We start from the raw sequence: 16,069 nt of genomic DNA, 5'->3' as shown, positions 1-16,069 counted from the left end.
ATGACTTGAAAGCATTCTTTCTCATCACAGTGTTTCAAAGCTGAGCACAGACGGTTCAGCCAGTGAACTCGGGCATTCCCCAGAGGTTGTTTTTGAGGTCTTAAAACCATTTCACGTTATTTTACACTATCAACTGTTGGTCCCTTTACTCTGCACACCCACCTCTATCTCCTTTCTCCTCCCCTTTCACCTCCGAGCAAGTACACATTCTCCCTGCTCATATGCATATTCTGCGTCGTAGTTGCTGGAAGCTGATCAGTCTTGCTGCCCCCCTATCCCAGAGAAAAGCATAAGGAGGAGGAGGGGGTGATGGCAGGCTTGCCAGAAGAAGTCTATGTGAACATGTGTGCCGCTGTGAGGGGCTGTCCAACTCTCTCTCTCTCTCTGTTTTTACAGGAACCAGGCTTGCTGTTTCTGTCTTGCCATGATTTCAGTGACATTGTTTAGGAAACACAGACAACTCATTTCTACTCAGCAGGTAAGAGTCACCTTCCCTGTGCTTATGAGTGTAGAAACCACGATAACTGTTAATTTCTCTCTTTGCTAATAATGCTTAGCTGAGTTTGTGTGTTAGGCTGTATGTTGTTTCTAAGTATGTTGAACTATTCAGGACTTTTTTTCTTATTGCCTTAATAATCCCCCAAGACTCTTTTCACTTTTCTAGATAGTCTTGCCATGTCAGTGAACACACTAAGTCTGTTTTCACTCTGTGACTTCTTCTCTTCATTTAAATCAGCCCGGCATTCATCTGAGGATAATGAGACTTTTCAAGGAAACACTAAACAAAAAAAAAAAAAAAAAGAGAAAGAAAGAAGTAAGAAAAAAAAGAGCATTTCCTTGAAAGGCACCCTAATCCTCTGTACACTTCACATCCGCCATGTAGGGACAGGTTGTACTGAAGACCCTATACAGAGTTTCGTAAACTATTATATAACACTGCTTATGGCTTTGCAAATGCATATGTCTAGCATTGTTTTTCCAGTTAGGATTTGTCCTTGTCTGTGAATGCCTTATCTGCTTGTTTTCCAAAGTTCGTGTGCATGTGTGTTTGTGTATGACTGTTTGTCAAGTGTCCCAAGGCCATGTAAAGGCGTTGCCAACTGCTGATTTCTCACAGAAACAGCGCCGACCCACATGGGCTAAATTACACAAATTAACTTTCAAAATACACGTAAATACACGTACCTAAATGATGATCTTGATAAACGTTTGGGCTTGCATTAGCACTGTGACTTGTTTTGCTTTTAAAATGCTGATTAGAAACAGCAGGTCTCCTGTAGGTTATGTTTATTCAGGAATCGTCCTGGATCATCTGAAAAAAATGTCATTTGACTTACACAGATGACAAACTTGTTTGGTAGCAAAATCAGGAAATTGTTTGTTTTTCCGGGTACACTTTGAATGTCTCGGGCTTGTCCAAGGTGCGTTTTAAAGAAGGGCTTAATGAAGGGGTGACATCCACGGACATCCTCTGCCCTGATGAATGGTGGAGTGCGTAATAAATCACCAGCTGTGGAAGAGCAGTCAGATTCCTATGTGCAGTGATGTCACCACTATTGGGTGTGAAACAGATTCAGACTTGAACAGCCCAGCATGAGCCAGATGTTGAGTTTAGTTTCACTCCACGCTCTTGGCTGGACGGCATGTACTCAGAGCCGTCCAAAGCTAGATTTAGAGGCTTTATATTACACATGTATAGGGTGTAGTGAGGCTGTGGTAATTACAGGACACAGAGACATACGGAAACACGCTGAGAAGTATGTATCATCTCGTTTTACGTGTGCTGTGAGCTGTGATCTTCTTGTTCTTTTTCACATGAATTACAAATGATCTGTCTGTTTGTTTCAGGTTCATTTGCTTCACAGTTTGAGAGTCTTGCATGAAACATGGCCGTCCGATATATCAAGCTCAAGTACTTGTGGATTTATGCTTTGAATTATGAAATACTATAAAATACAACAAAAATGGAGGTCACATCGGAGGTGAATTTGGAGAATCATCAGTCTTGGACAGTTTTAGGATTGCACAAAGTGACCTTTCTCACAAAAGACTCACCTAGAGAATATGTTGCTATCTCAACTAATGACTCACTGGAGCACAGAGGAGATGATTTTTGTTCTAAAGCCCAAAGCTCACTCTTAGAGCGGAGTGGGGATATAACCACAAATGAAAAGGCTTTTGTTTGTGCTGTTCAGAAGACTGTGTGCTTTCTGGAGACTGAAGAAAAGTCAGTCATCCCTAGGGAAGCATCTCTGAACTCCGCTCAGCTTCTTGAATCGAAACTTATTTCACTCAGGACTAATCAGAGCTGCTGTGGTAACTTTTCACCTCCTCCTCCTGAATCAGAAGACCAGTCAAGCAAAGCTGTTCGGAATCATCCTGATGAGACGCTGGATTTTACCTGTGAATATTTGAAAATAGACCGCAAAAACTTTGACCCAGTCGCCCTTAATCGGAACTCCATTCCTGCCACTGAGGTCCCTGCAGTTATTCCCGAATGTGGCTTGAGAGTCCTGGATTTGCCACACATTGTGAAACACAAACAGAGCTCCATTACCTTCTCAGACTACACCTGCCCTCCGACAGGCAACGGCTATGCTTTTGTAAATGAGAGCTCTGACGACGGAGGCTCATCACAGGAGGGTGAGCAGGACGATGATGGTCATCACGACGGCGACAATGACGACGACGACGATGACGATGTGTTCCCAGAGCTACCTCACGGTCGAGATCTCCTTGTCCATCATAGACAGAGGAACGCAGGCAAAGAGAAAGAGAAAAAGAAACTTTGCACGAGCTCACGAGCAGGAAGTGATCACACACTGAGAAGCTGTGGTTATGAAGCAGAGGGGGAAACCAGCAGTGAGAAGGTATGCTTTAAAATATTCTCTTTTGCCCTTCAATTTTAGTATTAATCAATTAATAACCCCTTGCCATGAAAATAGAAGTTATTTTTAGATGCACAATTTCACAAATAAAATATCTGCTTACTTAGCAACAGAAAAGCAACGTAATGAAGTGGAAATCTACAACAGTAGATTCATCACTAAATGCTGCCACAGAACTGTTTATTCCTGCCACATAAGGCAGCGCTCACAGCACTCATAAATGACACGTGATATTTATTTTAGATGTCCCCTCCAAACCCTTCCCCCCCAAAAAAACCCCTTTATATTTAACATATGAAATATCTCAATACAAGACATAATGTAAGAAGACCCTGCACTTGAATTTAGCACATGTGAAATGTTTTCCCACGTGTGCTAAAACCGGTGAATTCTGTCATAAATTCACACAAGATTTCTTGGAGGCAAATAAAATAAAGTGTTTTAGAGCATGATATCCTAAGAAGAGGGAAACGGATATACTGATAACATAGGTACAGTTCAGTGTCTGAATTCATGATTTCTCTGTTTCCTTTAGAAAAGGAAAGGTTGACACTGAGAGATAAAACAGAGTTGCTACAAGTGTGTGGGAGTACATAGACTCCACATTGGTACTGATGTACAAAGCTGTTTGCAGTTCTGTTTCCTTGCACTCCATCAGAAGGCAGCAACATTTCAGTAGGCCACATTGGCACCGAACTTAGCTGCCCATTACTGAGCTTTCTGCCCCATCTTTATCGAAGGCAATCACTAATCTTTATTACCCTTTTAAAATCTTATATGCACATTCGTCTTATAATCCATTAAATATGTGTCCCGCTACAGCTGAGGAGATCGTATCCAATTGCACGTAACTGTCATTTTTTTTTAACAGTCTCCACATAATAGTGCATATGCGAGCAGGGCAGAGTAAAGCGCATGTCGACTTCTCTGTCTGTTGGTTGGGGAAGATGTCGTAATGCCAGCTTTATGTGCAGAATGATACTCTGCCCTGAATAGGTTGTTTTGGAGAGGAGTTGAGGAATGCAGGGAATCCAGGGAGTCTGTTGTAAATATTATTAAAGGACAGCAACAAATGCTTCTTGTGCTGTCACACGACAAACCGTGTCATCTTATGGCAGGCAGGCTGTTATGTGAGGGTTACTGTAAGCCAGGCAAGGCATGTAAAAGTTGTTTGTGAAGTTTTAAGGAACTAGTGTGCGGACAACTTTATGTTTCTGTGAGCGAGCTTGAGTTTCATAGTGTGTTATTAGAAGGGGGAGCCAGTAGGGCTATGGAAAATATACCAATAAATGAATACACAAGTAAATAAAGTAAAATAAAAAGTAGCAAACATCAGCGTAGCAATATAAATTAGTTAACTAATTAATTACTTATCTTGTAGTTATTGTTATTTGCTTCATCTCTCAGCCTCATCCTGCCTGGTTTTATTCCCTTTTCTGGGTTGGCTCCAGACCTCTGATTGAATAATTCAAATATGTAATTGCAGAACACTAGAGCTGCACAGTCAGGTTGGTTTTGACTGTAGTAGTGTGCATATCTTTCTTTAAAGTCTCTGGATGTGAAAGATTATTTCTGAAATAGCACACAGTTGCAGTAGTGAACATGAACCATATGAGGGCACCATTTGCATAAAGTTAACACTCTGTGGTATCTTCACAACTCTTTACTTCAGCTCATTTAGCTCAAATGTAAGTAAAAGAATGCACTTCTTAAACTATCTTTCCAGCTCTACATATATGGCTGTGGCTGTGTTCATGGGGTATTTTTGCAACACAGGGTAGTAGGAATGTAATTTATTCCTCCAAGCAGCCAGGTAGCCGTTGCCCTTTCGCATGACCGGCTGCTACATTTGGATACCTCCATGGTGATCTCTGGCACTCTCTGTGGGTGGTGTAGACTAGGCAGCCAGCCCAGAGCTCACACACTTAACTCCTCATTTCCATGTCAAAGCCAGTATGTTGGGGTTTACAATGTGGCCAATTTGCGCTGATAAAGTTATAGTCAGCTCACATCTTGTTGTCCCCAGATGATAGTATTGATGCATTTATCTAAAGGATTGACTCATACCAGCACAGTTGCTATGGTGTAGAGGCTTCACACAATTGCCAGGGCAGGATTGAGGGTAAAGGCATGACGAGATGAATCAAGGGTAGTGTCTCACTTGACTGTCAAGTCCTCACTGGAATTTGTCTCATTCCAAGTAGAAGTGCCCACATTCCTGAGGAGCACCTTGTGGGGATGTCACTGAAAAGATGCAGTGTGAGTATGTTACAGATTTGGCTCAAGCTTGTTCCAGAATGAGGCATCTGGCTCTTGCGTTTGTGTTTGTCTGATACCCAGGGTTAATTACCTCACAAGATCTCCAGCTTCCGTTCCTTCAGTATTTTCAGTCATTTGGCCTAGAATTTATCACCAATATCTTTAAAATGACTATTTCGGCTTTTTGACTCTTCATCAAAAGAGTTCAAATAGCCACAGAAAAACATACACTGAGCAGCTGAACAACTTTTTCCTTCCATGACTGTTTTTCATAAACACAAACAGGAAAATATCTTGTTTTCAATCTGCAGAATACCTCAGACAGACACAAACAGAAGCCGAAACAGAAACACTGAGCGTGTAGGAGGATTCTTTTTTGGGAATAAGTGTGTATTCTTTCATTTTGAATATCCTGATGAAGCTTACATGTAAAATCAAAAAAAAAAAAGCTCAGGCACAGAACCATTGTTATCATTCTCATTTCACTTATTAGCAGTAGCCACAAGTTTATCCACCACAGGGCAGAGTTTGTGCCGTCTGGTTTCTGTTCACAATAAGTGAAAATTCCTTTTATTTGTTAAGCAGACAGAGAGGATTGGGCTGTCTAAACATTCTGATCCAATGTCAAACCTTTTACATTCCCTGATCAGTCTTGAAAAGCAGACCTAGCAGAGAAAGGAAGCTTTATTTTTTCCTCTTTGGTGACCCCTCAAGACCCTTCAGGCCTTAGAGGTCAGCAGGGGATTGGCCAGATTTAGGTCATTCCTCTGGGATTGAGTGAAAGGAAGCACTTTCTCCCAGTGCTGGGTCAGTCAGCTAACCATTGCTGGTCAGCAGGCTGAAAAGTGTGCCTGGTGTCTCCTCCAGCTCATCAAATTTTAGAAAGAATGCAAAATGAGTTTGTAATATTATTTAGATGTTTTGCTACATTGAGAATGATTTACAGCTTTAAGAAAGCTGATGATATTTATAAAAAAAAGTAAAAAGGGATATTACTATTAGTACAAATATTACTCCTACTGCTATTAATGTTATTATTACTTGCCTCAATGTCACAACATTTGTAGAGCTCCATGTAACCAGGGATTGTTTGAGTTTATTTCTCTGAAATGGAGGTATTTATTAGTAAGAAAGTTACTTTAAAGTAGATGGGATAGCTTGTATTTATTCTTACTTTTCATTAGATTTTCCTTTTTTGTTTCCAAACATTTGAAAATAATGACCTTCTGACTGGAAAGGTACACTTTTCCAAGGCATTGTCAGGAACTCCCCAACAGAGCATTCATTCGGAAAAGTAAGCTCTAATGTTGGAGAAAATGACTTGATTACAGAAGGCTCAGGGTTTTAGTTAAAATTTTAGGAAATTACGTATTGGTTTTACGGAGGTGGTTGATGATCACTGCCTCTGAGTTTAACAGGAAATTGGAGTCGATCAACATTCACTGAGCAAAAGAAACACCCAGGCATTACTTTTTGTAACTATCTGGGATTCCGAGGAAACGTTTAAAAGCCTGGAGTCACGATTGTTACAGACTCTTATCTTTTGTTTTTACTCAAAAATCCACATTTTTAGCAACAAAGTAGCTGGGAAGGAACTGATATGACAACTCCGTGCAAACTTGAAGACGTCACAGACAAAGATTCAGAATGGCTTTGGTGCATCTACCTCATACAAAAACATGAACACAGAAGCTCTACTGGATAAACCACGAGTGAACCTTTGCTGATCTGAACTCAAACTTCTGTTTACTAAATGTCCAGCTCTTTGTCCTGGAATACAATTTTAACATACTTACTCTGCAGTGTATGGAATACCTGGAGGAGCTCCCTTAAAACTGTTACTAGTGTGATAAATCCTCCAGAAAACCCAGGATTTCATACTCAGGTTCTTGAAAAAGGTACACACGGGTGCTGTTGGATTTGATCTTTCCCAGGGCTACACAAGGAAAACACACAGTGATATCTGTCCTTTCTGTCAGGCTGACATTCTACTCAGATTACAGAACAGCAATGATAATTTATGCTTTGGTGACTGAAGTGTATCCAGCTGATTAATGAGGATGGACCTCCAGAAGCACCGACACAGCTCCTGTCTGCGTAAGGATGGTCTATTTATATACGCACTGTGTGTCTGGGGAGTGGTGAAAGCCAGTGCGGGGTATTCCATCATGCTCTGTATGGCACACATGTCTGGAACCTCCTCGTCTGCTCTTTCACCCTGAGGATATCACATTTCATGCATGCATGGCAGCAAGGCAGACCTCTGATCTCTGCATCTGCAATTTACAAGAACATTTTGGGGGGTTTGTCTGTAACTTTTTGAGCCTATGGGGATGTGGTAAATTGACAGATGTTACCTGGAAGCTTGCATGTGTCAAATTTGACTAACCAGTCACCCTCATTTGGATTACTTCCATTGCAGTTTTGATGACGACTTTTGATTTTGATGATGTGATTAGTCTGTGCGATTTATTTGACAGTTAAAACTTGCAAAAAATAAGATACAGATGTTTTCTGAAAACTGTGAAAAGTCTATTATAATACATCAGCAATAATTAAGATAGTAAACGTGACAATTTAAAATGCCCAATTTTTTGCAGAATAAATCACCCCTTGATAGTTTTAATTAGACAGTACTAAAAAGTGTCCCTGTATTGATTCAATTTTTGGCTGAATACTATATAATGGCATTGTTTGCTTGTTGACTCTTACCTGAGTGCTTGATTACTCACAGGAGTCTCCACAGGTCCAGTCACCCTGGTCGGAGTCAATAAGTCAGCTAATGAGGAAACTAGACCAGCTTAATCTGGACATAGAGGAGGCTCTGAGTGCAAGCTCGTCCCCCTCAGACACGCCCTGCACCACCCGCAAGAAACAGGTTGGTGTCTGTTCACACAGCTTGATATCATAGCTATAATTAGCAATGAGTTTTGTATTTTGATACTCATGCAGAATTAATAGTACGTGTCACTGAATGTGTTATAAAGCAGCACGCGGGGTGCAGCACTTCCACTTTCAGTACCTTATGATATGTGAAGTGTTACAGCCACTTTGGTGTGGTATGTCTGCATTCCTGGGAAGCGCATGCCGCATACTTGGTCACACTTTTTAAACTTTCCTAAATCAATTTAGTTTGCTCTCTGAGAAAATCCCAGTGGATTATTTGGACCTGTAAGTAACAGGTGTTCAATTTTTTATGTCCTGGTCCATATATTTAAAGAGCTGCACATTAGGTGAGGATATAGACAAGCTCCCAAATAAGGCAGGAATAACCTATAAACCCAGTATGTGGAGGGAGATATAGTGTGCTGCAAGGCTTGTGAGATATGGTAATAAAGTCTGTGACACTATGGGCTTTGTCACGCTGTCTAGAAGTATCTGTGTGCCTCTTAGTCTGTGTAATCATGTAGGTCTGCGGCGCTTAGATGTGATACTGGAATCTACAGTGCTTTAGCCTGGTCAGAGTGGTGCAGCAGGAACAGACTGCTATTGTACTTTTGCCATTACAACTGCGACCATACCACTGTTTTCTAAAAAGGGCCCTTCTCATGGTGGCGTGTCTCATGGAATATCCCACAAGAGTTTGCATTCATGAACAAAAGTGCTCTTTTGGGCTCCATATGTATGTACTGCACAGAAGAGCTGTTGTGTTGGAAGGGAGTTTGTATGATTTGGTCCATTAGGAATGGCTGAGAGAGGCTTACATGCCTCACAGGCATCTGCATAACCATCCCAGGCATTCACTATTACTTGCTTTAACTAATGACAGGCAACTGGGCAAGAAGACAAGACATCTTTACTGGGACATTTGACAAGGTCATACTCTCTGTCTTCTCAAAAGAAGATGCACACATACAGGCTCCTTTGTGTGCTTCTGTCAAGCTGATTTGAGAGTGGAGATTTCACTTCCCCAGACGCCGACCTCAGCGTCTTGTTTTCTTTTCCCCTGGCCACTGTTGAGCCCATCCTGTCCTTTTCTGTTTGACCAAACAGCGTTGTTGACAGTTTGCTGTTGTGATGTTGTTGCAGTGGGGTGGTGCGCTTCCAAAGTCCACGTTAAAACAAACCCTGAACGACCAAGTTCTCCATAGACCAGAAAGAGAAGAATGTCAGAACAGAGACTGGTCTTCTACACCTCGCAGCTCCTCAATGGGAACCAGAGCAAGAACTAAGAAGACGGTAAGTTTTTCTAAGAACCTCAGCTTCCTGCAGGGATCAGTCATTTTCTCTAAGCCAATAAGAGCTTATAGTGTGCAGTACAGGATATGCAAACTCTGCTGTTGTTCAGATCTCCTTCTTTAAGACTGAGCTGCTCAATTAATTTGGTAGATCCAGCCTAAGATTTAAGTTTCTGGATTTTTATTACAGCATATTTGGGTGACTGCCAATGGGCATTACTCAATGGACTGCCTGTTAATTTAAAGTAGCTAAGAATTATTTTCTTTCTTCTTCCTTCTAAATTATAATGATCTATAAATAATCCAATGACAAATGATGTAAATTTACCGTTTAGCTTTTCTGCTGCTTTATGACAGATGATCCAAGTCGATAGCTTTTTAGGTTGTCTGCTTGTCCTTGAATCTCATTCTGGTGAATGTAATATCTCAAACATTCAAGTAGTCAAAAGTCATATTTAATGGTGACTGTGACCTCACTAGTTGTTAACAATTGCGGAAGCGAAGGATAAGCGGAAGCGAATGGATGGATGGTACAAAGACAGATTTGTTAATAGCAAATGTTATGAGCTAGATTTCAGTTTACACCAAGAGACATTAGCGAGTCAGCAGTTTTTCCTACATTCTGTTAAACCCTGTTTTTATTTAAATCAATTTCAATTCAATTTTGTTTATATAACACCAAATTAGAAACAACAGTTTATTCAAGGTGCTTTATTTTGTAAGGTAAAGACCCTACAATAATACAATAATACAATAGTACAAAACCTCGGGCCAAATTACCATCCCATATGGTAGCCAATGATTTTGATGTGGCAATCAAAGAGACCTTAAAAAGTGAATGGCATAGGAGAAATAAATACTGTTGCAAAGTGGCCTTTACTAAACCTCCAGGGAGGTAATCGATGTGACCGTAAACAAGGGTGAAGAATTTCAAGCATGAAGTCGCTTGAAATTCAGCAACTTCAAGCAACAACCTTTTACCTGTCTCTGCACTGTTAATATCAAAGTGTGCAGACAAAACAAAATCCCAAAAGTAAACATTTTAAATGAGTAACTATTTTAAAGATAAAGCCATCATTGGGATTTTGATCTTTTTCATTCCCAATCTACACAACATTTCCATCTGTCTACACATCTGTAAATATTTAGGGTTTGGATTTGAAATCAGGTCAGTCAAACATCCTTAGAGAGGCACAACTCACTTCTTATGGCAAAGAATGTGACTGTTTCGCTGCCGTGAAGAAATAATTGAACAAATAACTGAAACTGAAAGATTTCCAGAATATAAAATCCCTCTAATACATGTTTTTAGTATCATTTCGTGACATGTTCATCCACATTATAATATTTGATGTTAGTCTGAAAAGGTTTCATTTTGTTTAGCTGCAACACGAAACCACAGACTGGATTTTGTTGTAGTTAAACAAAATGGATCATTTTGGTCTCTGGAACATTCTCAGAATAGGTGACACCTGTATGTTCTGTGAAACACGGGAGTACCTCTTGGAAATGATGACAGCATGGGTTAAAACTTAGTGTCAGAGCAGCTGTGTATGTTCACATATTTTATAGATGGAGTAATTTTGTTGGATAATGAGTTCATGTTATTCTTCAGCTATGAAATGTTTTAGGCTGTTCAAGAGATCTGTCCCATGGTCACCAAATACCATATCAGTAACTATAGCACTATCCCTCCACAAGCAAGCAAATGAACATATATCTGCAAATGCCAAACAATATAACTAAGTGACCATGCAAAGTTTACAGATATAGGTGAAATGAAATGACATGCAGCATGGACATGTTGAGCTCTGGGGTCCATATGAAACTTCTGACAGCTGGGAGTTGAAATGAAGTCTCAGTCACAGACTTGGAGTCAAAGAATAAACAAGCTGAATGTGTGAGACAAAACACACGGCTGGAACTGGGAATTGCAGCTTAATTTACAGATGTTTTATGAACCATGTGGCAAAGGTTTTTTGCACCTGGATGATACACTCCCTTACATCTGTAACATCTCTAAAAACTGGAATGCAGTTCATAGCTTCCTCAGTCGAGACCTTATCTGAGCAGGAATGTCTTGGATGTTGATTAAGATAATGCCTTGGTAGAGGAAGATGCACACAGAATTCTTTACACAACGTCTACAGCAAAATATTATGTGATTTTTATAGAAAAATATTCCTTGCGTGTGGTTCCAATGAGAAAATATGTTTTAAGGTTTTCAAAGTTTAGTCACTTGTCATAAAAAATCCATTATGAATAGCTAAACAGACCTGATTTTACAAAAGGCACAAAGAGACATATCTCTTGTATCTTTTTTTCTGCAAACAGTTCGATTTCGGTGCTTCTAGCATTAACTGGACTTGTGTCTAAATGGCATTGAACTGAAAGTTCATTTGAATCATACTGCAGCAGCACTCTATGAAGCAAGTTCAAGATACCCATAATATCTTACTGTGATCTGGCTTCACTTACCCTGACGTCGGCAATGTAGGTGGTTATCAACTCGATAAATCTACCCAGAGTTTCTCAATCTAGCAACATGCACGTTCACATGAAAGGGGTGGTGTTAGCAGCATCTGACCAGTCACAAACATGGAGAAGTCTTATGGTAGCAAAGATGGGAAGAGGGTAAACACATAATACAGAGTAAAATAATAGAGCCCCTCTAGACAACGCAGTTTGAGTGTGTGAGAGGAAGCATTGCACACTAGTTTAGCATTAAAGTGCTACTCCTTTTTCTTTTTTAATGTGTTGAGCTGTTCAAAGAAATCCTTAAAAGCCCCAAATCACCATGACATTTAGTTCATGATGAGTATATGTGACTATAAGGCCTGGAAAATAACAACTCTATTCATGTTTGTACTGGTTAGCTTCACCCTGCTTTTGAGACCAGCTTTTTTTCAGTGTTCTGTGATTGGTGAATAGAGACGTATTTGGGTTGAGGTTTCCTCAATTAATTGCCGTTGACAAAGACGGGTATACGTAGAGCATGCTGGTCTCTCATTCAGACTGACTGTTCTCCTAACGGCCTTGTTGACTTGTCATGTGTGGTGAGACAGCAGCTGTCATTCACTTACACAGACTTGTCCTTCCATATAAACATTCTTGTTGATGCAAGCAAAGGGAAGTTTTTCCTCTGACAACAGCCATGAAAAGGTACTCTGTGCTTCGCTTCTTTTTAGGATGTCACATTTTCTGACCTGTAACCTTTGACATGTGTCTGTGATTGGCCTGAATCAGGCGATGTGTGCTTCAAGTGGGTCAGATCTCAGGATAAGTCAGGATGAAATACTTTTCAGGGGCTTTTGAGACAAAGAGAATGATTGATATGTTCATGTCTTTGAAACCTCTTCAAATTGATACATCTCCTCTGGGGCTCAGTATCTGGTTTTTGGAGTGTTCATTTTCCTGAGTTTATTTCTGAAACTAGGTCTAAAGCAGGTCTATTGAGACTAACTTACCAGGGCTGCATTTACAGAAAATTTATTTACAGCACAGAGATAAGGACTTTCTTCATGTCTGTACATTAAAGCACTCTTTTCAGTGTTTAGATACGTGATGAAATTCTGCCAGGCTGTGCCAAATCTCACAGTCAATAATGAGGGATCCATCAGTGGCTATACCTCATGGTTTGAAGAGGCTCCACTCAACTCGTCTATGTTTAAACAGAGATAAAAATACACACATAAGGGTATGAGTCATACATTTATGACTTGTTTTTGAATTTGGTTCTCAAAGAGAGTTGGATTTTTGTGCCTGGAGGTAACTGAGTGGTTGAGCCTGCTAACCCTGGAGAATTCCCCCTCCACCTGCCAGACACTTGTTGGGAATTATTCCCTTAATCTCCTTTCGACTGCCTGCTGTCCTTTGTGCTTATTTGCTATATTCCCTAATAGTGTCAATGACTATCTAGAGAAGACAGCAACATGGACACGACTTTTACTAGGTTGCTCATCCAGCCTAGAGGTAAAAATGTGAGGGTTTATACTGTTTGTAGTAATGAAATCTTTGCTAGTATGTTAATAGAAAATCTAAACAGTGCCCTGTGGGCTAATTGTATGTTAACAGTCGTGATGGAGGCTCTGTAGTTTTAGAAAAAAGACATCTTGGGACTATATGCTGCATTTTTGCCTATTCCACAATGAACGTGGAATCAGGGCAGGCAAACAAGTGCATAAATCAAACCAGTGAGCCACAGAGGGGAAATGGAAAAGAGAGATGGGCAGGAGAGCAGATCATGTCCAGTCAGGAAAAGATTTTCAGTTCCTTGGCCTCTATTGGCAGTAGTAGAATTATATTAATAACCATTAAACTAAAAGGTTATAAAGAATATGATGACCAGCGTAATTTTTTCAGTGACAAGTTTATGTATCAGCACTTCATTTCCACTGTTTATAAGATTTGGGGAAACCTGAAGTCAGCTGAGACTGAAGAAGTCACTTGGATGAGTGACAAAACGTTTCTCCCACAAAACGCTACGTCCAGATGAACAGAATCAACTTTTGGAGATTTACTTTCCTGGATGATTGAGAATGCATCAAGACCATTTCCACACAGGTCTATTTTCCAGCGCTAACAGCATTCCAAAGAAATGATTCTGTAAAATGATCTTTGATAGTTTTTCTTTGGTCTTATTGGGGAAAGCAAGCTGATAAGACTCTCTTTAAAAGGGGATTATATAATTATAATTAGATAATGATAAGTACATTTTAAAGAAAATCATTGAACTAGGAGCTTGTATCTGAATAGTTTTCATGGCAAAAAAAATGTGAACTGGTGCATATGTATGGCTGCCAAAGTGAAGCTGCATTCAAGTAAAGCCATAGTGACTATTAATTTATTGTTGTTATTATTATTATTATTATTATTATTATTATTAATTTATTATTATTTATTATCTTCTTTTTTGAAAAGTGCCATTAAAAAAGAAACCATGTTATATATACAGTTTCTGCTACAGTGACCAGTATTTGAATGTTTTTTCCTGCAGATGTTCAGTAAGGTGACCGATGCATCAGGTGCAGGTAAGACAATATTTCTGTTTTTTATTAGTGGCTGCCCAACAAAATGCCTGTCTATGCAGTGCATGCTGGGAGAGCATGTGACCAGATAAAGCTGATAGAGAAAATGCTTTCTGAGTATACCAGAAAGCAGTGGGGGGCAATTGCATATCAATTGCATATCAAAGTATTGCTTTCACTTGTTTTGTTTTTTTTAAATCAGTATTAGTTAATATTACACTAAAGCTAAGGGTCGTTTTTTTTTTTGTATAGCTATAATCAAGTGTTAAAGTGGACTGGCACCTTCACTTAATAAGGAATTAAATCTGATAAGTAGGTTAATGCATATTACTATTACTTCCAGTGATTGCATGGAGGTATTTGTTGATTAATACAATTATGGTCCTTACATCTTTAACATATCCTTTTCCCTTCATATTCATGTAAAGTTGCGCTCACGGTACTTTAGCATCTAGCTAGCTACAGAAGAGTGAGCATAAACAGAGTAACATTTTTTTGATTAGTAATTTCTAATGCAATTTTTCAAATATCTCAGCAAATATAATGCACCATGATTTTTTGTTGGAGGGGAAGGAGATCTGTAAATCAATTAATGTTCACTGTACAGTAAAACTACTATTACATAATAGTACTATTATGTAAGAAAAGGATTAGATGCTGTCACCTTGTAGAATTTTTTTTGGGAGTTTGAAAGCATAAGACCCTGAAATTTTAAATTTTTTGCACCACGGAGCGGTTTGTGTCCGACAATATTTTCTCGGACCGGCCTTTAAGGTGTTGCGGATAAATACAGCAAAACCTGTATCGGTACAAAAAAAAGAAGATTTATTCATAACACAAGGAAAAAGACCCAGGGAAACAGAGTTAACGATAAAAACGATTTAAAAATAAATAACGATAAAAACCCTAAAAACCATAAATTTCACACCTGAGTTTCAACTCTCGCGGCCCAGTACCAAACGACTCACAGACCGGTATCAGTCTGTGGCCCGGGGGTTGGGGACCGCTGCTGTATGTAATTTTAAAAAAACAACCCTCTGTGCACTCTGAGGCTGGATTGCACGCTGGCTCACATGGTGGCATTCTTCAGGCACCAGACAATAAGACTGATGGCCACAGGTGGCAGCTCCCTCCCAACCGTGTCTTGAGAATGTCCAAATGCACAGAGTCTTGTTTTAAAGGCCTTTTATATATTGGTCACATGGTGGTTAAAATTAGGCAGCGTGCCAGATCTTTGTTTCTGTTTTGCTGTGAGGAAATATTTGGCTTGGTGTGATGTAGGCCTTGTGGGGCAGCTGCAGGATTTGGGTAGATGCCATTTTAGTCTCAGGTTGCACTCTCACATGACCTCAGCTGTACATGATTGCACCGCACAAGTGGACATTATGGTCTGGAAAAATTCCATGTCACTTTTATGAAGCAGTTAACTAATGTGCGGTCTGGTCGTGTGGATGAGATATGTCCTGTGACTGATTCTTGGAAACCTGAGTGTGCGAGCACAGTGAAAAACATCAGCAGATCTGTCAACCCAGATAAAAGATTCCCATCAAATGATTTCTGATGGGAATTTTTTTATTTTTATTTAGTTTGGATAGTTTGATTGGAATAAGCTAGATTAGACACAATATCCCTATCTACTTTATTAGGTCAAAAAGCACATAGAATCTACAAATGGTTTAGACATGAACCAGTGACACGGAGAATGATCCTGTAAAAG

General features: G+C 39.7%; 1 protein-coding gene across 4 annotated transcripts in view; it reads left to right on the top strand.

Annotated features, from left to right (window-relative positions):
* The first annotated feature begins 229 nt into the window (after positions 1 to 229).
* Positions 230 to 16,069, top strand: part of stard13b (StAR-related lipid transfer (START) domain containing 13b) — a 59,206-nt gene continuing 43,366 nt past the window's right edge. The window contains exons 1-5 of one of the 4 annotated variants that reach the window (XM_040037656.1): positions 230 to 478; positions 1,849 to 2,870; positions 7,894 to 8,025; positions 9,177 to 9,326; positions 14,322 to 14,355. In XM_040037656.1, the coding sequence (XP_039893590.1) occupies positions 1,965 to 2,870; positions 7,894 to 8,025; positions 9,177 to 9,326; positions 14,322 to 14,355 (1,222 nt within the window). In that variant the 5' untranslated portion in view covers positions 230 to 478; positions 1,849 to 1,964. Of the gene's footprint in view, positions 479 to 1,294; positions 1,758 to 1,848; positions 2,871 to 7,881; positions 8,026 to 9,176; positions 9,327 to 14,321; positions 14,356 to 16,069 lie in introns of those variants that run through there. The other 3 variants (XM_040037654.1, XM_040037655.1, XM_040037657.1) reach the window with 3 other exon arrangements.

This window comes from Simochromis diagramma, unplaced genomic scaffold (assembly GCF_900408965.1).
Source record: "Simochromis diagramma unplaced genomic scaffold, fSimDia1.1 OVJJ01000463.1, whole genome shotgun sequence".
Taxonomy (NCBI): domain Eukaryota; kingdom Metazoa; phylum Chordata; class Actinopteri; order Cichliformes; family Cichlidae; genus Simochromis; species Simochromis diagramma.
Note: the sequence above shows the minus strand (reverse complement) of the source record. Positions and strands in the feature narration are given on the sequence as shown.